This window comes from Peromyscus californicus, unplaced genomic scaffold (assembly GCF_007827085.1).
Source record: "Peromyscus californicus insignis strain IS unplaced genomic scaffold, ASM782708v3 Scaffold_18__1_contigs__length_77618521, whole genome shotgun sequence".
Lineage (NCBI taxonomy): Eukaryota > Metazoa > Chordata > Mammalia > Rodentia > Cricetidae > Peromyscus > Peromyscus californicus.
In genome coordinates, this window is record NW_026294480.1 from 55,537,997 (window position 1) to 55,551,660 (window position 13,664).

A 13,664-nucleotide genomic window follows, 5' to 3' on the forward strand; every position below is an offset into this window, starting at 1 on the left:
TTGCTCGGCTAGCTTTCTGACATTCTTTGCTGTTGTAGCTTGGCCTCTCCCTGCTCTGGCTTCATTTCTTCTGGCTTTGTTCCTCGACAAGTGCCTTCTCTGATATCTGCCCCTGGTCTACTTTATAGTCACAATCTTCCTCACATCCTGCGATCTTTGAAGTTTGATTGCACAGCAGTGCTTTGATATCTTGGTCACGTGGGTCCGCTTCCATTCAGTCGGAAATCTGCTCCCGCCCTTCACCTGCCTGGCAGTCTGTCTCACAAAGCCTCACTCTCCTCTCCTCCTGTTGGACCGCCCACATCCTGTTCTCCCTCCGTGCCCTCAGGTTTGATTTCATGGGAACCTCTTCCCCTGCCCTATCAGAAGCACATTTCAAAAATCTACATTTCCATCTCTGTCTCCAGGCCCGAGGCCCAGTGGCTGGCTCTTCCTGTGAGTTTCCCACTGAGCTTTCCGCACTGGTCTCTCAGAACCTCTGCTTTTCCTTCCGTTTGGTTGGGAATAAGAGGAAAGAACATGGATTTCAATGTTCGTTTGGAGAGCCAGGCTCTAGAGTCGCCTTGCTCTGCTCGTTGGCATTAGCTAGTTGGCTGAAATGCCTCTTTAGGACCACTGAAGGATGGTTTGAGGCTCAGCCCCTTGCCTGGCTCACAGTGGACCGCTGCTGGGTCTTCTGCAGTGTGGTTCTGGTGAGCTGGAATGGGGTTTTTATGAACCAACTCCCAAAGACATTTCGGTTACAGAACAGGGGCTCCTCCTGAGAGATGCAGTGTAGGGGTGGGTGATGAGAGAGTGGCAAGTGGATAGGAAAGGAACATGACAGCCTCCAGACTACAGCCCCCATGGATGCCCGCATACATGAGGACAACCCGGTCTCTGTCCCCGTGGGCAGAAAGCTTGTCTTACCTCCCTTTAGGGAAATGAGACCATATGAGCAAGTGGCAAAGTGTTGTCAACTAATTTGCCTGCTTCCAATATGTATATGTGCGGGGGGCGGGGGGGGGGGGGCGGCGGCGTGTACTTTTGAGTGCAATTGCCTACAGAGGTTAGAAGAGTGTGTTGGATCCTCTGGGTCTAGACTTAGAGGTGGTTGTGAACCGCTGAATTTGAGTTCTGGGAACTGAATTCCAGTCTTTAGCAAGAGCGGTATGTGGCGTTAACTTTTAAGCCATCTGTATAGGAATTTCTTCCTGTTGAAGCTGACAGTGCATTTTTTTTCCTGTCAGCATTATTGTGGGCTTATTTCTTCCCATTCCCCCCCCCCCCCCCCCCCAGACAGTTGGCCTGATGCTAGAGTTGAAGGTTGCTGTCAGTCAAGCCTCAGAAATCCCTGAGGACGTCATACATACAGTAGGAAGTGAACTGTCAGGCAGACCCAGGGGTGTCTAGCACAGAGCTGCAGGCTTTCTAATAGATAAGGTAATTACAGACGGTGAAAACTATCTCCAAGGAACTCCAAGTTCCCACGTGTGCGTGCGTAGGCTGGTGTGGAGCTATGCACCATTTAAATATTTGACGTCGTAAAGGTGTGTACTTCTTTGTGTCATTCTTTTAATAAAAGCGTGATGTGCTCTTAACTTCAGATTCACTCATGTCAGATGGAAACGTTTGTGTCTTCTCTTTCAGACTGTAAGGCAAATGCACACAAGGGCTGCAAAGACGCCGTGCCTCCATGTACCAAGGTAACTCCCCGCGCACTGCAGAGTAAGCGTGCTCTGTTGCCTGACTTGCTTGCTTGGGTCGTCTGCTCCTGGACACTGAACTCTTAGGGCTGTTGGACTTACTGTTGTGGTGGCAAACACATAGAGTGTATGACTATTCAGCTGTTCACGTTTAACACTAGAGAGAAGATCTGCTTGTATCATGTGAGGTGAGGGCAGGCTAGGCTTTCCCTTAGAGCAATATTGTCAAGTAGCCATCTTCAGAATTACCCAGAAGGCCGTAAAAACCTCAACTTCTAGGCCCCCTCCCAGGTTTTCAGATTCTGTAAGTCTGAGTGGGTCCTGGGGATGTGTGTGTCTAGCACATTCCCAGGGAGCACCGCTGTGCTGCGAGCCTCCCTGGAGGCATGGAGCTGGGGTGCACATTTGGGACAGGGTTACAAAGGTGATGGCAGTTGCCATTCCAGTCCTTTGTCGCCACTCCACAGTCACGTGTGAGATGTGTGTGAGTTTGAGCAGGAGACTCCTGCAGTGGGGGAGGGGGATGGTTGTTACAGAGCTCTGTGTTAACTGATCCACTTGAGGGTTGTTGTAGAAGGTGATGCCCCAGAGCTTGGGGTGGTCATCCTCGGCAAGAGGGATATGGAGAGGTAGAGAGACACAGAGAGAAACAAGGCAGTGTTGGTAGAAGACCTCCTCCAGGTCCCTCCTTCTCCAGGGACTGTCTGCATGAGCTATAGATATTGGCTGTCCTGAGGGTTCTAAGCACTGAGCATTCATGAGGCTCATCCCCCGTTCTTCCTGGCCCATTTCATTGTCACCACACTCTACTTTTGTTGTATTTACTGGTTTTTTTGGCTTTGAATTCTTCTTTGAAATAAATAAAACAATGAATATGAAGTAGATAAGAATCCTATTCTGTGGTGTAACCATGGGTACATTCTTGTAGCCCAGTGGTGCTTTGATCTTACTTTATGTGTTTCTAATATTTTTTTTACTAGAAATTCCAAGAGAAATACAACAAGAACAAACCACAAACCATCCTTGGAAGTAAGTGATGTGGGAAAATGACAAGACCTTTTAAAAATGTAATGTATACCATACTTTTTCCATCGTAAAACTGCCTCCTGCCTTTGTTTTCCCATTAGACCAATTATTTCTTCTCCATAACATATGCATGGCATAATTTTTTTTTTTTTTTTTTTTTTTTTTTTTTGGTTTTTCGAGACAGGGTTTCTCTGTGTACTTTTGGTGCCTTTCCTGGAGCTCACGCTGTAGCCCAGGCTGGCCTCGAACTCACAGAGATCCGCCTGGCTCTGCCTCCCGAGTGCTGGGATTAAAGGCATGCGCCACCACTGCCCGGCGCATGGCATAATTTTTAGCTATGCAAAGAAGTCAAGAAGGACCTAAACTTCTAGGTCAGCCTACGAGTTTCTGCACTGTATACCGAGCATGATCTGGGTACCACGGGGACTATATGGAAATAGCATTACCTGATGGTCTCAATTCTAATGTTGTTTATTGGAATAGAGCCTATTGATTTAATCATTTTGGGGGTAAACAGAGACATGGCATTAAATGTATGTGATTTTATGTTTTCCTAATAGCGGCATATACTCACCTGTAGGAATATATGCTAAAGTTTCCTTAAGGGTCACACAGTTGAGTGGAAAAGAAGCCTTTGGCTTTGGAATCCATCCATTCTCACCGGTCCCTGTGGTCCAGTGTTTTGGAGACCCCGTGCTTGGATTAGTTGCATTTGAGGCTGTAGTCTTTTTAGCACCTTTAGTGTGATGCTGAAATTATAAGGCATGCTGAAGTTTTATTTGTATATTTCTAAATTTGATGGCTCTGCTGTTGTTGTTTTAATTATACACTGCTGGGGTTTAAGTAGTTGCTCTTAAACAGTCAGTAACTGTTGACACTTCCTTGTGTTACAAGCGAGGGGCCAGTCACACTGACGTATCCTCGGTTTGAAAAACATTTGCTTTACCATGAGAGGGTTTTGTAATTTCTTCTATCTGAAGTGGCGTTGCATGATAAGGGGCAGGAATTTTAAATGCCTGGTCACTTTTCACTTCAGTGCAAAGTGTGACTGGCCTCTTGAACACTACTCTGATGGGGACAATTAAGTGTGCTAAGTCATGGTGACATGCTTTTGGGTGTGGCGTTATGCAAGTTAGTTGGATCTCTCTTGTCACAAAGTCCCTTGCTTTGACCTCAAAATCTCTTGACATCAATTCTGAGATGCTTCTTGTTTTCATGAGGTTAAATGGGTGACTGAATAGATACTTAGAATTTAGACATTTAAATACCATCTGCTCCTCTTCTCTATGTGGAATCCATGAGACTGAAACAGAGATGTGTACATTCCCTTGTTACATCCTGGGGTCTAGGTAAACATTTCTCCCTTTTACTCTAGAGCGTGGACTCAATAGCTACAATCCAAAGGGGCTGAAATACCCACTCAAGAGTTGTTTGTAGTTCACACCAAATGTGAATGTGTTCGTGCCCACTTGTTTTCAGTATATGAGAGAAAACAGCCCGGCTGGGCTTTGGGCTTCCTTTGCCCGCGAGTTTTGCTCCATAAGGATTGGACTGTCCAGCATCATTCCTTTCCATGAGCTGCTCTCTGGGTGCACATGCTTGTTTACACACACTGTATGCATTATGCCAACAGAGCTAATAACACCTTGCATCCGTTTAAAGCTAGCTTCCAGGAGTACAAGCAGTGGTTTATGGGAAAGCTGGCCAGTGCTTCCCCATTCCATCCACCTGTTTGCTTGGGTCACCCCAGACATCCACAGTCTCCCAGGGGAGGTGTGGAAGTAGGCCTGCAGCATGGGTGTTGGAAGGGTGAGAAGAGGATGGGCCATCTGAAGAGTGCCAGGAAGTGTCAGAGAGACTGGTTTCTAGGCTGGGCCACAACACGTTAGAAGTGGCTGCTGCTTGAGGCTGTACCTGTCCGGATCGTCTGTGACTTTCTTTGCTTGTAAACGCTGCCCCCGAGCACTTGGCATATCTCCTGTGATTCCAGGCTCCTCAGTGAGAGACGTCCCACAGCCAGGGCTCTCCTTGCACCCTTCCTCCTCCATGCCCATTGGACTACCAGCTGGGAGAAAGGAGGCTGCAGGACAGGTGCATCCCCTGTCCAGAAGCGTCCCAGGAACTACCTTGGAAAGGTGAGGCTCAGCGCGCTGCTTCGCTTTCATGGCCCAGGGGCCTGGTGGGGCTAACTCGTGTCCCCTTTTATCTCTCCCAGCTTCAGGAGGTCAGTGGCATCCTTGGAGTCAGAGGGTGACAGTAGCAGCTGGCGAAGCAGATCTCACTCCGATGAGCTGTATCAGTCCATGGGCTCTTCTCCCTCCACGGAGTCATTCATGATGGAAGGTGAGAAGATGTGTTGGCATGCGCCTGTCTCTGTGAGCATTTACTGAAAGGAATATTTTGTGTGAGAAATAAGATGGAGGTGTATTATTCTGTTCTTTTTTTCCATGTTTATGTGTATGTGGTATGTACATATGTATATATGCATGTTCACATGTGTATGGGTACACGTGTATGGATAAGAGAACATATATGTGGAGGCCTAACCCTGATGGTGAGTGTCTTTTTCAGTCACTCACCACTTTATTTATCAAGGCAGGATCTCTTGAACCCTGAGCCCACCAATTCTAGTCAGTACTGCTAGCCAGCTTACCCCGGGGGATCACCTGTCTGCCTCCCAAGTTCTGGGACTACAGAAGGCCACAGTGCCTGCCGGTCTGCTTTTGCGTGGGTTGTGAGGGATCCAAACTCAGGTCCTTACACTTGCACACCAAACCCTTTGTCCGCTGAGCCATCCCCTCAGCTCTCCGCTGTCCTTTTAGAAGTCCTATGGTGTCGTCTTGAAGTAGAATCCACTCTTCTTAAGGGTCTCAAAACTACCTGAGTGTAGGAAGGTGACTTGTTGAGGGTGTGGAGGGAGGGAGGGGAGACAGGTTACAGTACTCAGGGTGTACTTTAATGTATGAAATGTCAAAGAACAAATTCAATAAAACTTTTTTTTATGACAACTTAGTCTTTTGAGGGACATAATCAGGAGTGACTGAGGAGTTAAGCAGTTTTTAAATGGACGTATCCAAAGAGATGGATGTAATTTTAAAAAATGAAATGTACTGCGCAGTTATCATGGAAAATGTTCCACAGCCATTGAGAGAATGGAGTAGAATTGCCCATTCAAATACGTATTTAATTATGACTACTTCTACCTGGGCCACTGAGATATGTCCCACCTCTTGCCTGCTACTTCTGGGAAATAAAGCATTTTGGAGTGTGTTTTGTAGGATGTAATTCAACCCGGAGGATTGTTTGTTTGTTTGTTTGTTTCCCGGTTGCCTCTAGAAAGGAAGGCAAACCAAATGGAAGGAGGGGGCTGAGTAGAGAAGTGGATTTGTTTCTTTAAAGTCTCTTGTCTTCTCATCTTTACAACCACCAGTTGGGATCTCTAAGGAGGATTGTTTAGGGCAGACTGGCTTTAGTCTTCCTGAAAGATGTTCGTGCAATGTGTGTGTGTGTGTGTGTGTGTGTGCACGTCTGCACGTGCACACGCACGTGTAGTTCCTGAATGGTGTTTGTGTATATGTGTTTAGCTCTACCAGAAAAGTTTGTACGTGAGGGACTTAAGCCTCACACCGTGTTTCGAGTTTTGCCAAGTGGAGGGTAAACCAAGTGGACAAGTTTGAATTCAGATTTGAGTCAACTATATAAAATAACCTAGGCCAAAAGAAGGTCAGCGAGATCAAGTCTCTGTAAGCAGGATGTGGGCTGTGAAGGTTACCGAGTCAAACAAGCCAAGGCATCTCCGGTTTTCTCACATCTTCCTGTACTCTTGCTGCTGGACACTGCTCTTCTTCACTCCCGTGGAAGTTGGGTTGCTTTGGGCTGTTTCCTCTCTGGTTTTCAGGTGCTTCATGTCTGCACCGTACCATCCCCACTGGGGTCTTTCTATGCTTCTGGCAGGGTTGAGCCTGAGAACCTGGTGTCTGAAGATCTCTTTGTGATGGACGCATCATGCGCTCTGCTTCTGGCTTTTCTTTTCTAGATGTTGTGGATTCCTCTCTGTGGAGCGACCTCAGCAGTGATGCCCAGGAGTTTGAAGCCGAGTCTTGGAGTCTCGTGGTGGACCCTTCCTTCTGCAGTAGGCAGGAGAAGGATGTCATCAAAAGACAGGATGTCATTTTTGGTAAGCATTTCAAATATGCCCCTGGGGTGGAAGCCCTGAGGTTTGGAGGAAAGAGCATGGATGGTGATACTGTCCAGACCTGGGTTCAAGCCTGGTTTTGCCATTTTCCAACTATCTGACCTCAAACAAACTATGCAGCTCACCTGGACCTCAGTTTCCCCATCTGTGGAACAGGGATAATAATATTCAGGTATAAAATATTGTTCCAAGGCTTAAATGCAACCTTGCATGTACAAATAGCAAGGAAATTTGATTTCCTCTACCCTTAGCACATCTCCTTGAGTGTGGCCTCTAGCTACTTGCCCACTTCTTCATGTAAGAGCCACAGTGAGCTTTCCTATACTCGCTGCAGACATCACGACCCGCATATGGCCTACAGTTGACTATTCGTGCCAAGGTACCACTGCCTGTATAAATTGTGCAGGAGGTTGCGGCTGGGGTAGGACAGCATTTGTGTGCTGTAGTCCTTAGTGTCCAGTTCAGTGGCAGTGAGATTTCACCATGGCACGCTTCTGGGAGTGAAGGCAGTCTGAAGTAGAAACAGTTGATTAGGAAGACCCAAAGTGCAAAGAATAAAGTAAAAAGAAGTTTCAACAAGACACCCCACTTTGTAGCCAACACAGGGTCTTTGACCTGTGTTTTCCTGTCCTCTGCTAGGAGGTGTCCTGTTCATCTTCAGTGGGGTTGGGGGTGGGAGTAGGGGCTGGGAGTTGGGCTGTGGTTTCATCAAGATCAAGGGAAGTAGGGGTATGCTTCAGAACCTTCCAGGGGCCTTGGGAGTCACATCACAGGAAGCTAACAGGACGATGCTATCCTTGTTAGTGTTTGTTCCTCAAGCATTTAATAGTATGAATGCTGCCGTGGCTCTTCAGTCTTGGGTCACCCTCACACACTATTAGGCACAATCTCACCATGCAGGTGGGTTATCACAGGTCATGTGGCCTTTGGTGTCAGAGAGGTTTGACCTACAGGGCAACTCTTTCCCCTCTGTTCCTCATTGCTCTCCTTTTAAAGATGAAGAAAGCTGGCATGGCGGCTCCTGCCCAGAACCCCAGCACTGGGCAGGATTGAGCAGCTGAAACCAGCCAGAGCTACCTAGCACCTAGCAAGATTCTGTCCCAAAACCAAAAAAAAAAAAAAAAAAGCTGGGCGGTGGTGGCGCACGCATTTAATCCCAGTACTTGGGAGGCAGAGCCAGGCAGATCTCTGTGAGTTGGAGGCCAGCCTGCTCTACAGAGTGAGATCCAGCACAGGCACCAAAACTACTCAGAGAAATCCTGTCTTAAAAAAAAAATCTGATCCAAACCCCAAATCAGTGAGAATAAAACAGGGCCAGAGAGTAGCTCACTGGCAGAGTGCTTTCCCAGCAGGCCCTGGATTTCATGCTCTGTGTTACTCTCCCACCCCCACACACCGAGGAAGAGGGGGATACCCCACAACACATGCAAAATGGGGGGATATTATTCCTTCTCAGTTCAGTCATAATGAGTACATTAGTTAAAGAATCAAATGAAATGATAGGGGTAAGTCAAAGGGGCGCTGACAAATTCTCAAGTTGTGGGTCCCAATGAAAGAGATTTCTGCCTGTGGTGAAGTGGAAATGCTGTATCTCCACCTAGTTCCTCTCCATGGCTGATACTGTAGATTCCGTCCGTAGACATGGGGGTGGTTTGGAGGCTTGTGCAGAACTTGTCTTGTTATTCCTACACGTTGGGGGTTACAGTTTTCTCTCATAGTGGACTTGAAAAGTTGAGATATAATCCACATATCATAAAATTACACCCCATATGTAATCAGGTGGCTTTTAGTGTATTCCCCAAAGTTGTGTAGCCATCAAGCATTCCAATTCTAGAATATTTGCATCATTTCAAAAAGAAACCTTCTACCCACTAGAACTCACTTCCCATTTCTCTTTTTCCCTGTGGGTTTGGGCAACCGCTAATCTACTCTCTGTCCTATGCATCACTGTGTGTGTGTGTGTGTGTGTGTGTGTGTGTGTGTGTGTGTGTGTGTGTGTGTGTGTGTCCATGTCCGATTACTTTACATGATCTTTGTAAGGATCATCATATATACTTCATTCCCTTTTTAAAGTCAACTAATGTCCCATTTTTAAAAAATCTGATCATTGGTGGATGGACATTTTGTGCTTTTCTTTTTCTTTGAAGGTCATATGGTAGCTTCATGTTAAACCTTTTGGTGATTGCAGGCTGTTTACTCAGGCAGCTGCAGATTCTTAGATCTTTGCCAATGTATGTGGGTTCTAATCACTCCCCGCTTTCACCTTCATCATGAGTTTATTGCCCATCTTTTCTTCTTATAATTAGCCCAGTGTGTGTGGTGTGCTGTGTGATTTTGATTTTGATTTGCAATTCCCCACTAAGGATATTGAACTTGGTTGGGGGGTGATGAGGGTAGGGGTGGGGAAGGGGGTAATAATCTCACACAAAGCCTTTTGTGTTAGAGACAAGCCTTCTATCACTAAATTTTATCCCAAACCCTGTTGGACATTTTTTGGGGGGTACTTAGTGGCCATTTGTTTATGTTTTTAAAGTAATACCTATTGAAGTCCTTTGTCCGTTTTTAAATTCTTGAAAATATTTACTTATAAGACTTTTTCATATATGCATATGATATTGTATGTGTATATGTATACACACACATGTGTATGAGATATAATCATCATTTTCCTCTGGAGAAAATGGAAGTTTGGAAATTGGTCTGGTGGCAGAAAGATGTAAAGCCTTGGGAAACTTTGTTACATTTAGTTTGTTTCCCCAGTTTATTTCGTATCACCTGTTTAATTATGCGTGTACTCAACACAAGAAGCAAGGAAAGACTTCTCTCCAACAAGCTGTTGTATTCTATGGAGCGTTGGCATGGGGGTCAAAGCTGTTGGAGACACTGGACTCCTAGCTGCTGCCCTTGGCTTCCATTTGTGGGCCGGCCCTCTTCTGATATCTGGACAATGAGTATTTGGACTATAAATGTTTAATCATCACTGACTTTTATTTTGGGAAAAATGGTCCTATTAGTCTTGAGCATTTCTGCATTCTTATTAGTGTAATGTAGAATTGAGTTGCAGGAGACACATGTAGGGCTTTTTGTCCATTTGCTTGTTTGTGACAGATAAAAATTTGATTAAATTGTCTTTATTTTAACTGGTATTATGTACATTTCTGTAACTCAATGTAGCGTGATCAAAAACTGAATTTGTATATGAAGGAAGTTGTTAATCAGGAGGATGAAAAAAGGACCATGAAATGATACAAAGAGGACATTACTATTTAGTATCTCCATCTGTCCGGTCTGTGCAAGGTGAATGGGTAGGGAGTAGACAAATAAAAAGCTGTGATTCTGAATTCTTTTCTTTGAAGTGTCCGTGCCTGAGTGTTCATAGTAATGTAGGAAAGGCTGCATGCCCAACAGGCATGTTACAGAGCTCATCTGGATGATGCATGTGCTCACATTTCAGAGCTGATGCAGACGGAGGTGCACCACATCCAGACGCTGCTCATCATGTCTGAGGTCTTCAGGAAGGGCATGAAGGAAGAGCTGCAGCTGGACCACAGCACGGTGGACAAGATCTTCCCCTGCTTGGATGAGTTGCTGGAAACCCACAGGCATTTCTTCTTCAGCATGAAGGAACGCAGGCAGGAATCCTGCGCCGGCAATGACAGGAATTTCGTGATCAACCGAATTGGAGATATTCTGGTACAGCAGGTAAGAAGGGTGTCAAAGCTGGTCTCAGAATCCTAAGCGTTTGCAGAAACCTGCCCCCCCCTTAGATTTATTTGTTTTGTATGTATGAGTGTTTTGTCTGCATGCATGTCTGTGCACTATGTGCATGTCAGGTGCCCACTGAAGTCAGAAGATGGTATCGATTCCCTGGCACTGGAGTTAGAGATGGTTGTGAGCTACCATGTGGGTGATGGGAAAGGAACTCAGGTCCCTTGTAAGAACAAGTGCTCTTAATCTCTAAGCCTTCTGTCCAGCTATGGTTTGCAGACTTTTTATTGATTAAAAACTCTTGGAGAAATGAAATTGATTTCATTATAGTTATTGCTAGGTAGGGGCATGAGCTTTCTTTTATTGGGTGTTGGTTGGTCCTGGCTCTGTAACAGATGTCAGATAGCTCCTGACAGTCAATGACTGCCTCCTCTGCATGGCTTGGATTAATCTGTTGTCTCTACCAGATTGCACAGTAATAACTGAATTCCATGGACTTTTTGATGTGAAAGGGAGCTTCTTATAGCCTAGGTCCTCCACTGTGATATTATGAAGCTTGGCTTCAAGTCAAATGCTGGCTCACCCAAGGAAGAGAGATATAAATCCTTTATAGTTAGCCTAGAAGACAGGATAAATAACTCTCCCTTCAGGTGTTTGGAATTTGGGGAACATCACTGAGAATAGGTTGTGCAGTCGGCTAATACAGTAACACAGCCACTTGCATTTGGCAATAGCACTGGCTCCCTATCTCTCTGTTGGGGTTCTTATAAAAAGCGTGCTCACTCAGAGTGAGGTACCATTTTGATATGGAAGAGACTGTGTGTTCCCTGTGTGTCTCATTTCACTTTCATAGCATTGTGAGGTGGGTACTGTTTTCCCACTGTGTAGATATAGATGTAAGCACCCGGGGTAGTGACTTCCTCTAGCCTTCACACATCTCACAGGTGATGTACCTGGGACAGAGGTCAAAAATCTGCTCTATCCTCAAGATGAGCCAAGAATTTTAGCAAACTGCAGGAAAGCCTTTACTGTCAGGAGATTGTAAACCCGGGGGTGGGGGTGGGGGTCTTTTCATTTGTTTATTTCCATAGTCTAACACCTATAGGGGATTATTGGACTTGGAGTATTTATTGAATGATTGACTCACTTAGGAGGAGGAGGAGGAGGAGGAGGAGGAGGAGGAGGAGGAGGAGGAGGAGGAGGAGGGGACAGATCAGGAGTTCAGTGGGCTGCCAGGTTTTGGGTTGGAATGCCTATGGCATTTGGGGCAGTGTCTGGAGTTGTCCTCTGTTGCTTTAATATGATTTTTTCTAAGAAGTGTCACCTTCTCTAAGGATTTTAGTATTTTAAATGCTCTCACTCTATCCTAGGTAGCCATGGAGATAAGCTGTTGAGCTGTATGTGAAATATGGAGGAATTGGATTCTCTGATGGTTTAGATGTGATTAAATACAGTATTTTAGATGCACATACACATGTGAGGACTTGTCCCCAGTAGCTGCTCTTACATGTCTCACAATGGGAAAGTCTGTATTAGTAAAAACTTTTCTTTTAACCAAAGAGAGACCTGCTTTGCAGCTTATAGCCTGAGACCCGTTCTGTCCTGGTGATCCACCTGATACAGGGTAACATAAAGGACTTTTCGACTCAGTTTAAATAAAAATGTCAGAACACAGAAAGTGTTCAAAACTGAAATGGAAGGATTATAATTTTGTCATTTAAAATTACCTGAATTTCTATTTCATTAATATAAATAGTCGTGATTTTTCTCTTTTTAAATTCTAATCATTGGAACTTGTTTTATTCTTGGATTTTTTTTTCATGTTTAATGGCAACGTGGGTCTTTATCAATTCTGTATTTATTTAATTTGTGTGGATAAAGCAGGGGCCAAAACTGGGTCATTGTCATCACGTGACATGGACTCAGTGGCCTAATGGTTAGAGCATAGATTTCTCTTTTGGGAAAAGGAATGAGAGAAAAGGATGAGCCTGTGCTCCTGTTCCTAGTTGGCATTCACGGTGTGTGTCCAGAGTTCCTGCATAACCAGGTAACACTGTCCTCAGAGGGTGGTGCCAGGAACTGGGCCTCAGGGGAACAAAGGAGGAGACGGTGTTTAAGGTGTAGGAAGGCAGACTGGGAACATCCTGGAGTCTAACTAGACATGTGCTTCAGAAGGCAGGGTGGAGTATGATGGTACGTTGCAGTCAGCAGGAACTCTTGTGTGGGTGGAAAATTGTGGATATGATCCAAACCAATCAGGTTTTTTATGTTGTTTTAACTTCAGGGACATAAGGCTTACCCGAAAGTTGTTAAAAATGAGGCTCAGCGTTCTGTCTCTCTGTGGTTTCCATAGGAACGGGCTAAGATCTGAGATTTGCTATGTAAAATTTTAATTGTTTGCGTTATCCCTCCTCCAACAATAACACCTTCCAAAACTACCACACCACAATTGGGGTACTGACATCCGCACTGTTAAGACGATGTTCTTATCACAAGGGTCCCCATTTACACTTACGCATGCCTACTTCCCTCTTGCCCTCTCTAAGTCGTGGAAATGCTTTATTTCTGTCATGTTGTCATTGTCAAAAACATTGTGTAAGTGGAATTGTGTAGGATGTAGTCTTTAGGGAATCGACACAATTCTTTCAATCATGTCAGTGGTTGTATGTGTCAGCAGTTCATTCTTTTTTCCTGGTGAGTAGTATTCCATGGTGTGGATGTACCCTGCTTTGATTAATTGCTCACTTGTAGGAGGACATCTTGTTACTTTTGGTTTATACCCATTACAGATCAAGTTGCCATGTTTAGGTACAGATTTTTTATTTTTTATTTTTTTATTTTTTTTACAAATCCAAGTTTTGACTTTGTTGCAATAAATTCCTAAAAATTCTATTTCTGGATTTTATAGTTAGTTTTCTATGAGTTTTTTAAGGTTGGGGTTCTTGTTTTGTTTATCTCCTTTTCTATTTTTGTACAATCATTGAAAGGCCATTCTTCCTGACTGAGCTAGGTTTTGAACATTTGCCAAAAATCTCTTGTCCATGATGGGT

General features: G+C 44.9%; 1 protein-coding gene across 6 annotated transcripts in view; it reads left to right on the top strand.

Annotated features, from left to right (window-relative positions):
* Positions 1 to 13,664, top strand: part of Arhgef28 (Rho guanine nucleotide exchange factor 28) — a 300,377-nt gene that overhangs the window by 223,499 nt on the left and 63,214 nt on the right. For all 6 annotated transcript variants that reach the window (XM_052743476.1, XM_052743480.1, XM_052743477.1 and 3 more), the window contains 6 exons: positions 1,630 to 1,685; positions 2,666 to 2,714; positions 4,702 to 4,846; positions 4,927 to 5,054; positions 6,748 to 6,888; positions 10,361 to 10,608. In XM_052743476.1, coding sequence (XP_052599436.1) covers positions 1,630 to 1,685; positions 2,666 to 2,714; positions 4,702 to 4,846; positions 4,927 to 5,054; positions 6,748 to 6,888; positions 10,361 to 10,608 — 767 coding nt within the window. The remainder of the gene's footprint in view (positions 1 to 1,629; positions 1,686 to 2,665; positions 2,715 to 4,701; positions 4,847 to 4,926; positions 5,055 to 6,747; positions 6,889 to 10,360; positions 10,609 to 13,664) is intronic.